The 15352-nt window shown below is 50.7% G+C and overlaps 1 protein-coding gene across 1 annotated transcript in view; it reads right to left on the bottom strand.

Annotated features, from left to right (window-relative positions):
• LOC149767983 (uncharacterized) overlaps window positions 1-6255 on the bottom strand; it is a 69702-nt gene extending 63447 nt beyond the window's left edge. The window contains exons 1-2 of the mRNA XM_089929895.1: window positions 5572-6255; window positions 4986-5489 (exon numbers count right to left, since the gene is read on the bottom strand). Coding sequence (XP_089786021.1) covers window positions 4986-5489; window positions 5572-6165 — 1098 coding nt within the window. The 5' untranslated portion in view covers window positions 6166-6255. The remainder of the gene's footprint in view (window positions 1-4985; window positions 5490-5571) is intronic.
• Window positions 6256-15352: the final 9097 nt, after the last annotated feature.

The raw sequence follows: 15352 nt of genomic DNA, 5'->3' as shown, positions 1-15352 counted from the left end.
GTACGAGGCCCTAGTCGCGGGACTCAAACTCGCCAAGGAGCTCGGCATCCGGCGTCTGAAAGTCTTCACCGACTCCCAGCTGGTGGTCGGGCAGGTTCGAGGGGAGTTCGAGGCGCGGAGCCCGACCATGCAGAGCTACGTCCGGAAGGTGCAAACACTCATTCCCGACCTCGGCAGTGTTGACATTCAGCAGGTCCCGAGGAGCGAAAATGCCAGGGCCGACAGGTTGTCCCGCCTAGTGGACGCAGACGCGCACAACTTGTCGAGGGCAATCTACCTGGAGACCCTGGATGCCCCGAGCATTGACGGGGCTGGAGCGGTGATGGCAATTGATCCGGAGCCGTCTTGGATGGACCCGCTCGTCGCCTACCTCGCCGAAGGAATCCTCCCTGAAGACGAAGATCAGGCCCGGCGGCTTGTAAAGAAGTCCGCCCACTACGTACTTTATGAAGGGAGGCTGTATCGGACCTCGTTTACCGCCCCCCTCTTAAGGTGCCTCCGCCCCGCGGAAGCGGCCTACGCCCTCGGCGAAGTCCACGAAGGCATCTGCGGATCGCACTTGGGGGCTAGGTCCTTGGCGCATAAGATCATGAGGCAAGGCTACTATTGGCCGACCTTGATGGAGGACTCGAAGGACCACGTGCGGAAATGCGACGCCTGCCAGCGCCACGCCAACGTCCAGAGAGTCCCCTCTGTCCCCTTGGCGCCAATCACCGCGCCCTGGCCCTTCGCACAATGGGGAATGGATATCCTCGGACCATTCCCCGTCGCTTCGGCCCAGCGGAAATTTTTGATTGTCGCCATCGACTACTTCACCAAGTGGGTGGAGGCAGAGCCACTGGCCACCATCACGGAGGCACAAGTCCGGAAGTTCGTGAAGAAGAACATCATTGTCCGATTTGGAGTACCACGGGTCCTCATCTCGGATAACGGTCGACAGTTTGATAACAAGCACTTCCGGGACTTCTGCGAGGAATTCGGGATCGAGCATCGGTTCACATCCGTGTCGCATCCCCAAACCAACGGCGAGGCCGAGGTCACAAATCGGACAATCCTCCAGGGTATCAAAGCGCGGATCGGCCGGACGGGGCAAGCTTGGGTCGAGGAACTCGAGAATGTCCTTTGGGCATATCGGACCACACAACGGACTCCTACTGGAGAGACGCCTTTCAGCCTAACCTATGGCACGGAAGCCGTTGCCCCCGTGGAGCTCGGACTCCCCTCGCCTCGGGTGGCCGCGCACCGACCCGAGGCCAATTCAGAGCAACTCCGAGGGAACTTGGATCTCTTGGAAGAGGCAAGGGAAATGGCTCAGGTACGGATGGCAATGTATCAGCAGAGGGTGGCCCGATATTACAACTCCAAAGTCCGACCGAAGCTTTTCAGAATTGGAGATCTGGTGCTGAGGCGAGCTAAGGCATCTCAACCTACGGAAGGTGGGAAGCTAGCGCCAAATTGGGAAGGCCCGTATAAAGTTCGTTGGGTAAACCGACCTGGCTCCTACCAGTTGGAAGCCCTAGATGGCCGAGAAATTCCAAGGGGCTGGAATTCCGCTAACCTGCGGATGTATTACCAGTAGAACAACAAGGCCAGAAAGACAATTTAAAAAGGTGCAATACTTTTCATTTCAATAATTTCTGGTTACAGTGGCGTGCTCGTGTGATTACAAGGAATTCCCAGAGGGGAATTAGGGAGTAAAGAAAGTAAAGAAGAGGTGGGGACCCAAACCCTCAACCCAGGGCGGCTGCAGTCCCACCAGAAGTGGGTGCTTCTAACCGGAGGCGCCATCCAGCACCTCACCAAAAAGAGGAGGAGCCGCCGCAGAAGAAGCTCCCGCTGCCCCCAGGGGAACGCCGCCTCCAAAGGATATTCCCATCTTCCCCAGTGGTAGGGAAGAGAAGGGATTCGAGGGGGAAGAGTATATGGAGGCGCGGTCCCGGATTGAGCGTCCGGCGCAGAGCTCAACCGGGAGGCTGAACTTCAAGGAGGGGAGATGTGATCCCGGATGAAACGCCTAGAGCGGAGTTCCGCCGGGAAGACCCTCCTTGTTGATCCCAGATGAAACGGCTAGTTGGCTGAAGTTGTAAGGGGAGCGCCTCCCCTTTCCTTCGACAGGAGTCTCTCAGTCATATGCCAAGGAGGAGGTCCGCGATCCATGGCAACCTGCAGCTCCGGCTTGGCAAATTCCATCGTACCTGCACCTGTATTTATAGCCAAGCTGCGGCCCCCTGGTAGTTCCGATACGGGTGGCTCCAATAAATGCAGGCGCACTGAATCCGGAGCCGTTCCGGCTCCCGAGGCGTATCTCCCCGCGATTTCCTAAGCGTCATTCTCCTTAAATCGCATTCTTTGTGCAGGACGATCCGGGTGACGTATACCCCTAGGTCCACGTGTCTCCGCTCGCGCCCAGGCCGCATCCTCCTCGAAGAACCCGCGTATCGCGGCCGCTCAACTAACACTCCTCACCAGCAGCAACTGGCGATCCGATTTCCCAGGTAACGCATTAATTAGCGTTTAATACCCTTCTCGTGTTCCCCCCAGGCAACGCTTGGAGGAGAGGAGAAACACGGTCGCGGCTGGGCACAGAGAAACCCCGATGGGCGGCGAGCGACAAGTGGCCGACCAGCGAGCGGAAGAATTTCCTGAGGCCTAACCCTCGGATGCCTGGCTAACCCGATGATCATCCCGGGAGCAGACTAGCCGGAAGCCCCGACCGGTCGCCTCGGCTTGCGCCAGCCTTGGCCGACCAACGAGCGGAATTTCCCTGAGGCTTGACAACCCTCAGATGCCTGGCTAACCCGATGATCATCCCGGGAGCAGACTAGCCGGAAGCCCCGACCGGTCGCCTCGGCTTGCGCCAGCCTAGGCCGACCAACGAGTGGAATCTCCCGAGGCTCGGCCCTCGGATGCCTGGCTAACCCGATGATCATCCCGGGAGCAGACTAGCCGGAAGCCCCGACCGGTCGCCTCGGCTTGCGCCAGCCTTGGCCGACCAACGAGCGGAATTTCCCTGAGGCTTGACAACCCTCAGATGCCTGGCTAACCCGATGATCATCCCGGGAGCAGACTAGCCGGAAGCCCCGACCGGTCGCCTCGGCTTGCGCCAGCCTAGGCCCACCAACGAGTGGAATTTCCCTGAGGCTTGACAACCCTCAGATGCCTGGCTAACCCGATGATCATCCCGGGAGCAGACTAGCCGGAAGCCCCGACCGGTCGCCTCGGCTTGCGCCAGCCTAGGCCGACCAACGAGTGGAATCTCCCGAGGCTCGGCCCTCGGATGCCTGGCTAACCCGATGATCATCCCGGCAGCAGACTAGCCGGAAGCCCCGACCGGTCGCCTCGGCTTGCGCCAGCCTAGGCCGACCAACGAGTGGAATCTCCCGAGGCTCGGCCCTCGGATGCCTGGCTAACCCGATGATCATCCCGGGAGCAGACTAGCCGGAAGCCCCGACCGGTCGCCTCGGCTTGCGCCAGCCTAGGCCGACCAACGAGTGGAATCTCCCGAGGCTCGGCCCTCGGATGCCTGGCTAACCCGATGATCATCCCGGGAGCAGACTAGCCGGAAGCCCCGACCGGCCGCCTCGGCTTGCGCCAGCCTTGGCCGACCAACGAGCGGAATTTCCCTGAGGCTTGACAACCCTCAGATGCCTGGCTAACCCGATGATCATCCCGGGAGCAGACTAGCCGGAAGCCCCGACCGGTCGCTTCGGCTTGCGCCAGCCTTGGCCGACCAGCGAGCGGAAGAATTTCCTGAGGCCTAACCCTCGGATGCCTGGCTTAGCGCCGGAAGAATTTCCTGAGGCCTAACCCTCGGATGCCTGGCTTAGCGCCGGAAGAGTTTCCTGAGGCCTAACCCTCGGATGCCTGGCTCAGCGCCGGAAGAATTTCCTGAGGCCTAACCCTCGGATGCCTGGCTTAGCGCCGGAAGAATTTCCTGAGGCCTAACCCTCGGATGCCTGGCTTAGCGCCGGAAGAGTTTCCTGAGGTTTAACCCTCGGATGCCTGGCCTAGCGCCGGAAGAGTTTCCTGAGGCCTAACCCTCGGATGCCTGGCTCAGCGCCGGAAGAGTTTCCTGAGGCCTAACCCTCGGATGCCTGGCTTAACGCCGGAAGAATTTCCTGAGGCCTAACCCTCAGATGCCTGGCTTAGCGCCGGAAGAGTTTCCTGAGGCCTAACCCTCGGATGCCTGGCCTAGCGCCGGAAGAGTTTCCTGAGGCCTAACCCTCGGATGCCTGGCTCAGCGCCGGAAGAGTTTCCTGAGGCCTAACCCTCGGATGCCTGGCTTAGCGCCGGAAGAATTTCCTGAGGCCTAACCCTCGGATGCCTGGCTTAGCGCCGGAAGAGTTTCCTGAGGTTTAACCCTCGGATGCCTGGCCTAGCGCCGGAAGAACTTCGGGAATCAAAAGTCAGCAAGAAGCAACCAAGAGCTAAAAAAAAAAAAAAAAAAAAAAAAAAGAGGACGAGGGCGAGATGAAGAAATATTCGACGTGCATTAATTTTCAGGGCCGAGGCCCATACAATTGGGCAAAACGCCGACATACAAAAATAAAAAAGACAATGAAAGGTACAAGAGGTCAGCTTGGAGGAACTCCCGGGTCGGGAACGCCGGGCTCGTCCGCGGGAGGCAGGGAAGCAGCAGGAGAACCAGCAGGCGATGGTGCCGGAGAGGAGTCCAGGAGGGAGATCTCGCTCAGGTCAACTTCGGGATACTTAGCCGACACCCTTGCCAGGCCCTCCTCGAAGCCCAAGGTGAAGGCTTCGGCCCCCGCGTCCGACGCGTCATGGACAAACTCGTCAGACTGGCGATAGGTCCGCACTGCCTCCGACATATCATGGGCGAACTCGGCGGACTGGCGATAAGCCTCTACCGCCTGACGCCCGATTTCCGCCCTCTTCTCGGCCAGCTCCGCCTCAGCTCGCTCCATAATCTGAGCCTTGGCCTCCAAGACCTTCGCCACAATCCGGCCTTCGGCCTCAGAGGAGACCCTCAGCAGATCAGCCTGAGCCTCTTTATGCTTCGCCTCGGTAGCAACCCGAGCGGCCTCGGCTTCCTTCAGGCGCGAACGGAGCTCTTGGACGTCCGTGCATGACTTCTCCAGGGCCGACTCCAGTTCGCCTAGTTTGGCTTCAAAAGAGCGGATTCGGTCGCAGGCGTTGTCGGCAGACCGCTGGGCCTTCTCCCACCGCTCTCGATAGTCCGCGATCTTCCGGGACTGCTTTTCAGCCCGTTCCTCCGCCTTCTTGACCCTGCTTTCGAGGCCCGAGGCGGCTTTGAGTTGCTCCCGAGCCTCTGACAGTTGCTCCTCCAGGGCGGCGAAGCCGAGTGCCCGCTCTTCGGCCTCCCGGAGCCTCGCCTCGAGGTCCCCGGTCGTCCTGCCTGCCGCAGCCCGGCCTCCCTCTTCCATTGCTTTCAGCCGGTCCTCGGCCTTCGCCAAAAGCCCCGCCTGTTCCTTGTAGCACTCCTCCAGACGGATCATGTACTGGGCGAGCTAAGAAATAGGAAAAATAAGGGAGTCAGGCGGAGAACAACAGAGCCAATAAATGGTGAAAGACGGCCAGAAGAACACTCACCGACATGAGACAGACGCAGCTGGCGGCCCCGACGTCAGAGACATCCAACTCCCGGACCCGCCGACGGTCCTTCTCCAGCAACACTGTTTCGATGAGATTTCGGGCGCCATCGGTAGTGAAGGCAGACCCCGATTTCTCCCCGGAGCCGGATGGTGGTTCTGCAGCCTTACCCTTATCCATCGCCTGGGGAAGAGTCCGGCTGATCACGCTCGGGGCGGGGGTCGCCCCAGGAATTGATAGGGTCCCGCTCGGCCGGGGCCTCGGCGCGTCCCTCCTCGAGTCATCAGGAGCCGACCGAGTCGAAGGCCGGGTTGGGGACCGATCACGTCCGACCCGTCCGTCTTGAGCAGGCTCAGGTGGCACCTCCGGAGTAGCGGCAACCTTACCACCGGAGGGCTGATACAGCGTCAGCTGCCGGTCGGTGCCCACGACATCTCCCTGACCGGTGGGCCCGGACTCGTCGGTCGGCATCGGAGGTATCTCCTTACGGGACTTCTTCGCCGGTGGGGCCCCGCTCGGAAGAGCTCGTTTCCTCCTCCGGACTGCTTCCAGCAGGGACGCCCTACCAACAGCCTTCGACTTCACCGACCGCATGACGTCGTCGACCTCTGCAAGAAGGACGGGATGGTCAGGGACTGAGAAACCGAAAGGAAGAAGGAACGAAAGAGAAGAAAAGAGCTAAAGAAACGATGGCGGACTCACAGTCGGTGGGGACCGAGCTCAAACCGACGTTCACCAAGGTATCCTCAGAAATAAGGCGGCCCACCGGGGGAAGCTGGCCCTCGGCGACCAACCCCTTCAAGGCGGCGACGCCCTCGGATTCCTCCCTCGACAACTTCGACAGGCCAATTGGGGACTTCACCGGCGTCCCCCAGATTGCCCTGATTTCCCAGGAGGGGTCTGCATCAACGAAAAAGAAGCGCTCCTTCCAGTGGTGAATGGAGGTAGGACCCTCCTTGACAAGGCCGCACCCTCGCCGCGCTGCGAAGCACCACCACCCTTTGTCCTGGGGGTGGCCGCTCAGGCCGTAGAGCTCCCAGAAAACGTTCAAGGTGGCGGGAATCGCATGCAAGCGACAGAGAACCTGGAAGACCGTCAGAGCACGCCACGAGTTCGGCACCAGTTGCGTCGGTGCCATTCCTAAACCCCGGAGCACCTGTAAGACTAGGTCTGAAGGGGGAAAGCGGAACCCGGCCTGGAGGATGCCCTCATTGATGGCGATCTTCCCTCGAGGAGGATGAGACATCCTCTCCTCAGGCCCTGGGAGCGTGACATTGCAGGCCTCGGGAAGGTGGTACCGAGCCACAAATCCGTCTAAGTCCTCGGCGACCAGTTTTGACTTGATGCTATCTGCTCCCACTTCGCCCATCCCTAATGGCCAATCTACGGTCAGGACGGGGTCAAGAAGGAGGGAAAGGCCGGAACGACTGGGGTGCACTAGTACAAAAAGAAAAAGTATGAAGAGCTCAAAGTAGAAGAGTGGGAAACTCACTTGAAGAGGAGGAAGAACGGCTCCGAGAGCGTCAAAGGAAAAGCAAGCGAACGTTTCGGCGGCAACAATGGTAGCGCAAAGGAGAAACTCGAAAATGTCCGTAAAGAAGAAGACGGACGGGGGAGGGCCCCCGATTAAATAGGCGAAAGGGCAAGTGACACCTCGATGACGCCAGAAGACGCCTGGCCGCCGAAGGGTCGCTCGCACCCCAAAGGCGAATCGACACCATTAAGGAAGGATGTCCGCCGAAATCCTCAGGTTGCCAGGTCAGCAGCAACCGCCATAGGCCATAAAGAAGGCGGGAAGCTTGAAGCGCGCGCGCCTCTCCGAAGGATGGCGGCAATCTCGAAACATCACTCCCTTCACCTGTTCCCCTTCTGGTTCCAGGCTCGGAAGCGGGGGCTACTGTTATGGGGGAATTGAGCCGCCATGCCCCACGTGATCGGCACGCGTATCCAGGAAAGCTACGGCTGCCCTATGATCCAGCACTCCGACCCCGAGTCGGACCTCCTCGGCTCCGCAGCCCGACCCCGGGTCGGCTGCCCTATGATCCAGCACTCCGACCCCGAGTCGGACCTCCTCGGCTTCGCAGCCCGACCCCAGGTCGGCTGCCCTATGATCCAGCATTCCGACCCCGAGTCGGAGATCTTTTGATAACGACAGGCTATTCTCCAGAGGCACGCCGCGGCCTCCTGCTCCACTACTCCCTGCAACGGCTGTACCCGATGCTGCCCACGATCTCCTGTATCGACCGTACAAAGCGGAGCTCCACTACGCCCTGCCATGACCGTACCCGGCGCTGCTCCACGACGCCCCGTAACGGCCATGTCAGTGGCCATTCTATCGTGCCCCACGACGACAAACCCCCCTGAGAGACCTCCCAGCCAGGTATATATGCGGCTGGGGGGAGAAGGGGGGGGGGTAAGCAATACCTCCCAGAGCACTCTCTCCCACTTGTGATTATCATCTCTCCTCCTCCAATCTCCTCTGACTTGACCGTCGGAGGGCCATCACCACCCTGGTGGTGGTGCAAGGCTTGTTTGCAGGTTCCTTGGCGGAAGGTGGAGCGCAACCAGCACCAACCAAGACAACTCAGGCGGAACCCCGTTCACACCGTCGTGTCAATCGTTCTCGGTTTGGACCACCAGCAACAGTGGTTTTGGAAGAAGGCTCGCTTGAAGCCGCACAAGCGTTCGGCCTCTACGAGTATCCACACGAAGCAAAGAACCGATCAAAGCTTCCTTGTCTCCCTGGGGTGCTAGCTCCCTTGCAGAGACAACTTTAGATGGCTGATTTCCTCCATTTCTTTCAACTCTTGAATATGCTTGGGAGGAGGAAGAAGAAGGAGGGATCTTGAAGAAGAACCAAAGCACTTTGCAGCCCTTTTCTTTCCCTTGCGCTGGATGAAGCAAAGGAGGAGGGAGGAGGCCGCCAAGCTTCTTTCTTTTCCTCTTCTTGCTTGCGGCTGAACCAAGGAAAGGGGAGAGGGAGGCGTACGGCCACAAGGAGGAGAACTTCTATTGAATGCCCTAGGTGCCTCCCATACCCCTTTATAAAGCAAGTGGAGCTCCTAACTTTTAGGAGCTCCTTGATTGATTTCCAAGAGGGGCGCCGGCCCCTCTTGTCTTGCCGCACCAAAGAAGAGAAGGAGGAGGGGGCGTATGGCCCTCCTCTTTGTTAGCCCTAGTCCTCCTCTAAGGAGGATTAGGGGGCCTCCTAATGGCTAAGTCCTAATCTAATTAGGCTTAGTCTAAGGATGAACCAATTGGGTTTAATCTAGGTAAGTCCTAATCCAATTAGAACTCAATGAATCATGACTCAATTGAAACCTTCAATCCTAATCTAATTAGGAGTCATCTTGATTCATTAGATTAATAATTAATTTGGAGCTTAAGAAATCCTAATTCAATTAGGACTTATTTAATTTTAGTCCTAATCCAATTAGGACTCTAATTTAAATTCGAAGTCCTAATCTAATTAGGACTTCTAGGAATCCAATTCTAAGTAGGAATCCATATTGAATTCAAAATCCTAATCCTAATTAGGATTGTAGGAATCCTACTCCAAGTAGGACTCCCAGTCCTAATCCAATTAGGACTCCTGGAATCCTACTCTAAGTAGGATTCGTGTTTAAGTCCAATTAATTAATTTCCATTGTTCCTTCTTCAATTTATTATCAATCGAATTGATTACTTGTGATTCATAATCACGTTTCAACCATCAGATTGGTCAATACTTCTAGTGTGTGTGACCCCATAGGTTCTATTCTGACTGGTAGTGAGATATATTGCAATCTCTATCACAATATCATTGAAAACTCCTTTCAATGGGTTGGAACAGTTCCAACTCAACTCATCAGGATTTATTGAGATATTCCCTGTGAGTCTCACCATCCACCAGTGACACCTAGCAGTATGTAGTGGCTACCCAGCAGAATGGAATGATGAACCTCTAGGTGCAGCTATCATATGATACAGTCCTACTATCGTAGATCCTTACAGGACGGAGGTCATGGACAACTTGTCAAATCCCATCGTCTGTCATATGTCAAGATTTATTCGACTTAAGTTCAAGAGTGGAAAACTCTTTCTCCACTGTTTTTACTGCCCCGGCCGAGGTCTTATGAACTCAGTCTTATAAATCACATAGGATCTCTCCTTATCTACCAAGATCGATAGATTCCATATAGGTGCATACCCTACTCCTACAGTTATCCTATTGCAGCCAATCTACACTGCATGGATCCGTATGTCTAGAGACCATGTATACGTGTAGTCAAACTATAATAATCTCACTATGAGTAGCCGAAGCACCGCAGGTCAAAGGACCAGTCACACTACTGCAACATCAAGCAAGTCACTGACGAGTGGATAGACATCCAAGTGACTTCTTGTCTTGGTCACGCTCGGTACCCTTGTTCTTTAACAAGCACCTGCACTATTACTTCCGTGTCACTACACCGTGGACTCGAGTCTCGTCCATCCATAAGGAAAGCAATGTGTGCACTGATCTCATCGGATCGATCATCGTCCTCGTGATGATCCATCGATCAGGAGCATTCAGAAAGTAATCACCAATGATGCATGGCTCAAATTCTTAACTCTTAAGAATATGCATCATCATCTTATTAATTCTTGGACGATTCATAGACACATAAATAATATGAATGATAAAGATGCCTTTTATTTATTCAATAGTAAATAGTCAAGTACAAAATTATATCCTAGAATTAACAATGTGTCAGCTAGATTGGCTTCTAGGGCATACATCTAACACTCTTCGCCTGGATTTGACTGATATCTGCTTGTGACACTCACAGCATGTGCTATATCAGGTCGTGTATATAGCATGGCATACATGAGGCTCCCTTTAGCCGAAGCATAAGGGATTTTGCTCATGTGTTGAATCTCTTCAGATGTGTTGGGGCACATCTTCTTGAAGAGATGAATCCCATGCCTAAGGGATAACAGTCCCCTTTTAGAGTTTTCCATGCTGAACCTCTTCAGCACTTCCGCTATGTATATTTTCTATGACAGGCTAAGCATCCTTTTAGATCTATCTCTATAGAACTTAATTTCCAAAATGTAGGATGCTTCTCCAAGGTCTTTCATGGAGAATTCCTTGGACAACCAAACCTTGACCGAAGTAAGCATGGGAATATCATTCCCAATTAGGAGAATATCATCCACATATAATACGAGGAATACAATAGTCCTCCCACTAACCTTCTTATAAACATATGGTTCCTCTTCGTTCTTGATGAAATCAAACGATTTGATCACATCATTGAAACAAGTGTTCCAACTCCGAGATGCTTGCTTTAGTCCATAGATGGACCTTTGCAGTTTGCAGACCTTGTGATCACCATCACTGAAAGTGAAACCCTAAGGCTTCTTCATATATATATCTTCCTCAAGGTATCCATTTAAGAATGCAGTTTTCACATCCATCTGCCATATCTCATAATCGTGATATGCTGCAATGGCAAGCAATGTTTGAATGGATTTCAGCATGGCTATAGGTGAAAAGATTTTCTGATAGTCAATGCCTTCGTACTGACTATAACCTTTCGCCACTAGCCTTGCCTTACAGGTCTTTACCTTACCATCCGAACTTAGTTTTCTCTTGTAGATGCATTTACACCCGATAGGTACTATACCTTCTGGTAGATCTACTAAGGTCCAGACTTGGTTGGAATGCATGGAGTCTATCTCTGACTTCATTGCTTCCATCCATTTCTCAGAATCGATGTCTAGCATTGCCTCGTTGTAGGTGTTGGGATCTTTACAATGATCCCTATTTTCTATGAGGAACACTTCCTCTACATCTTCTGTAAGCATACCTAAGTGCCTTTCAGGAGGATGAAAATCCTACTAGATCTACGAGGTGGAGGAGGTTCTACATGTATTTGGTCAATATGAATAGGTTCTATAGGCACAGTAGCTCATTGCCCCTTAGAGACTTTCTCTTCGAGCTCAATTTTTCTCCCACTGCCTTTATCAAGGATAAACTGTTTTTCCAGAAAGACAGCATGTTGGCTCACAAATACTTTGTGATCTTCTGGGACGTAAAAGTTGTATCTTAATGACTCTTTAGGATATCCAATAAAACGAGCACTAACTGTCCTAGCCTCTAGCTTGTCTGCCTGTTGTCGCTTGACGTGGGCTGGACATCCCCAAATCTTGAGATGACCAAGACTTGGTTTCTTACCATGCCATATCTTATATGGTGTGGTAGGAACAGTTTTAGAGGAAACTCTATTCAATATGTATATTGCTGAAAGTAAGGTATCTCCCTAAAGGAATAAGGGTAAATCAGTGAAGCTCATCATGGACCTGACTATATCCAATAGGGTCCTATTCCTCCTCTCTGACACCCCGTTGAGTTGAGATGTACCCGAAGGGGTCCATTGTGAGATTATACCATTTTCTTTGAGATAATCTCGGAATTCTCTACTAAGGTATTCACTCTTCGATCTGATCGAAGAACCTTAATGAGTTTTTCAGTTTGTTTTTCTACTTCATATCTGAACTCTTTGAACTTTTTAAAGGCTTCAGACTTGTATCTCATCAGATACACATATCCATACCGTGAACAATCATCGGTAAATGTTATGAAGTAAGAATAACCTCCCCTAGCTTGCACATCGAATGGGCCACACACATCAGTATGTACAAGGGTAAGTATTTCAGTGGACCTCTCCCCGTGTCCTACAAAGGGTAATTTTGCCATTTTTCTTGAAGGCAAGACTCACAAATCGGATATGACTCGAAAGTTAGCCCATATTTCTCCAATTTGTTTATTCTGTCTTCTCCTATATAGCCAAGCTTCGGTGCCACAAATACTTTAGATTTATCTCATCTCTGATCTTTTGGATCCTATGGTACTCATTGTTTGCTCAGATATATTTATAGATACATCCATATGTATGTGATAGTGACTGACAATCATAAAACTACGTGCAACCAATTTATTTCTCAAATAAATGGAATAGTAGTCTTATAAAAATCTTCCTATGCTAAACAAGATAAAGAAATCTAATTTCTGCTAGCAACAGGTAACAGTCCCTAAGTATCGTGAGCATATCTGACATATCTTCTAAAGGTGTGTCACCCTTCTTGCTCTTTATGCTTTCTATGTAGATAGGACAGTTCCTCTTCCAATGACCGTCCATGATGCAATGGAAACACTTTCCTTTGCAATTGGCATTTTTCTTGGAACTTTCTTACTTGGCATTTTCTCGATCTTTTGCTTCTTCGCAGTCTTCTTCTTCTTCTAGGTAGACTGTCTCTTAGAAGTAGAAACCAACTCAACAGCGAGAACTATGCCCCTTGAACTCTTCAAGGTCCCTAAGTAATTACCAATTTATTTAACAATTCTGTTTTGATGCATACAATCTTGTTCATATGGTAGTTTACTATAAACTGTTCATATGAAGCTGGAAGGGATTGCGGGATCAAATCCGTTTGCAATTCCTTGTGCATGGTCATGCCGAGCTTCTCAAGCTCCTCAAAATCCTTTATCATGGTCAAACCATGATCATGGATGAACTGCCCTTCGCGTATCTTGGCCTTGAAGAGCCTTTTGGACATTTCAAACCGTGCTGCGCGACTCTGCTCACCCTACAACTCTTGCATGTGATTCAATATATTCCCGGCAGTCTTCATGTTCTCATGCTGGTATTAAAGTTCATTGGACATTGATACCATTATGTAGCACCTAATTTTATTGTCATTGTTCGTCCACTTGTCATGCGTCTTACGCTGATCAGTGATCAGACGGACTGGTAATGCAGGAATTTCATAGTCTAGCACACATCCTAATTTCACACAATTCAAAACTATTTTGAAATTGCAGAGCAGTTTTTTATAATTGGGTTTGGTCAAACGGTAGAGAATTTCTATTTGTTTTAGGGACTTTTAAAACAAACACCTTCCACTATTTCTTTGAATCTCTCACACTCCTCAGGTAGAGAAACGGAAACCCTTCGCGACTAGGATTTCTAGTGGGGTGCTACGGTCCCACCAATTTACATACCATCTCACCTAATAGTTATTGGTAATACATAAACGATGATTGTACAACTCTTGTGCAATGCTTCTCAAGCAAATTGTAGCGCTATCCGGTCTCTAAGTAATGAAGACCTCACCTAACAGTTATTGACTCCATTCCTTAGTTAAGTCGGACCCACCGTATAACCGCAGAAGCAAAGCCGTCATTGGGTCCCTCACCTAACAGTTATTGGGCCCAACCCCATCTTTACCCCTACAACATCTCATGTCTATAGAGAGGTCCGGTCCCCTGATGCAACTTGCCCACTATATCCAGTCGAGACAAATCAACGCCGAAAAGACCTTAGCAGCTCTACTACGGTGGAAGACCACTAGACTTAATATTGGGTAATCTAGTCTTAGTGATTCCAACTTTGAGCTATTCATAGAAGGTAATCGATCAATTGGCCAGGTAAGTAGGTGGGAGGCCCTCCTTACTCAAAGAGTAAGGTCCTAATTAAGTAACCACCTTTAATGCTTTTCTAGACACCAATTAGATCAATTAATCAAAAATGACTAGCTCAATGTATCGTTCACTCTCGACTGATTGAGGAGGTTTTAGGTCTCAAATAGAATTTTCATCTCATGTAAATATGAAACTCCTTTCATATGTTATGCGTTTACATCTTCTGTAAATGTCATATTGTTTAGGTTTACATCCTATGTGAATTTGAAACCCTTTGCATATGTGTTTACATCTTATGTAAATGGCATATTAGTTCGGTTTACATCTTATGTAAATGGCCTAACCTAATTGGGTTTTTATTCACATCTTATGTAAAATTGCTTAATATATATATACATCTCATGCATATACTAATTTTCTTTTAAGCATAGGCATAAATAGAAATTTATCTTTTATGATCACGAATCTTTGATTGAGCCTTTACATACATCTCATGCACATAATTTTCAGATCTAGAAATTTTTCAATTAAACATGCTATCAGCTGAAATTCTGATCATGTAAGATATGATTTTAATTCTGCAATCTGATTGTGATTAAAACTAATCATGCAAGATCTAGATTTTTAAACAAAAATCTGCATGCTGAAATCTGAAATTTCAGCACGCAGAAATTTAAGCAAGCATAAAAGAAAATTTTAGATCTAATTAAATCCTAATCAAGCCAATCAATTTTAATCTAAATCTCATAAACGCATTTCTGATACCATTGTTGGATTACCCCCACACGCGTTGCGACGATCGCAGCGGAAAGACACGTGCGGGGGCGTTCATCTCATGAACGTTCTAGGGAACGTAGATTTCAAAAATTTTCTAGAGTTCTCTAACTCAGTTTTATGAAATCTAAAGGGAAGATTAAAATTGAAAGACATGATTGATTTCAGATCTACTATAATTCCTAATTATATAGAATTTATAAAGATCTAATATTTACCTTTGAGCGGGTAGAACTTCACCGCTATCTGATGATCGTAGGATTTCTGGTTCTCTTGAAGCCGCACAAGCGTTCGGCCTTTACAGGTATCCACACGAGGTACAGATCGCTCCAAGATCTCACCGAGGTGCTAGCTCCCTTGCAGAGATCATCTTTGATGGCTGAATTCCTCTCTCTTTAATCAACTCCTTGATTACTTTGAGAGGAAGAAGAAGGAAGACGACGAACATCGAAGGGGAGGAAGAAGAAGACGACAGCTCTTCTTCTTTCTCTCTTGCTCACGCCAAAGGGAAGAAGGAGGGAGAGGGTGGCGGCTGATTGAAGGCTCCAATTATCACTT

Source organism: Phoenix dactylifera, chromosome 3, assembly GCF_051530095.1.
Source record: "Phoenix dactylifera cultivar Ajwa chromosome 3, Ajwa_hap1_PhDact_Kaust_v1.1, whole genome shotgun sequence".
NCBI classification, from domain to species: Eukaryota; Viridiplantae; Streptophyta; class Magnoliopsida; order Arecales; family Arecaceae; genus Phoenix; species Phoenix dactylifera.
Note: the sequence above shows the minus strand (reverse complement) of the source record. Positions and strands in the feature narration are given on the sequence as shown.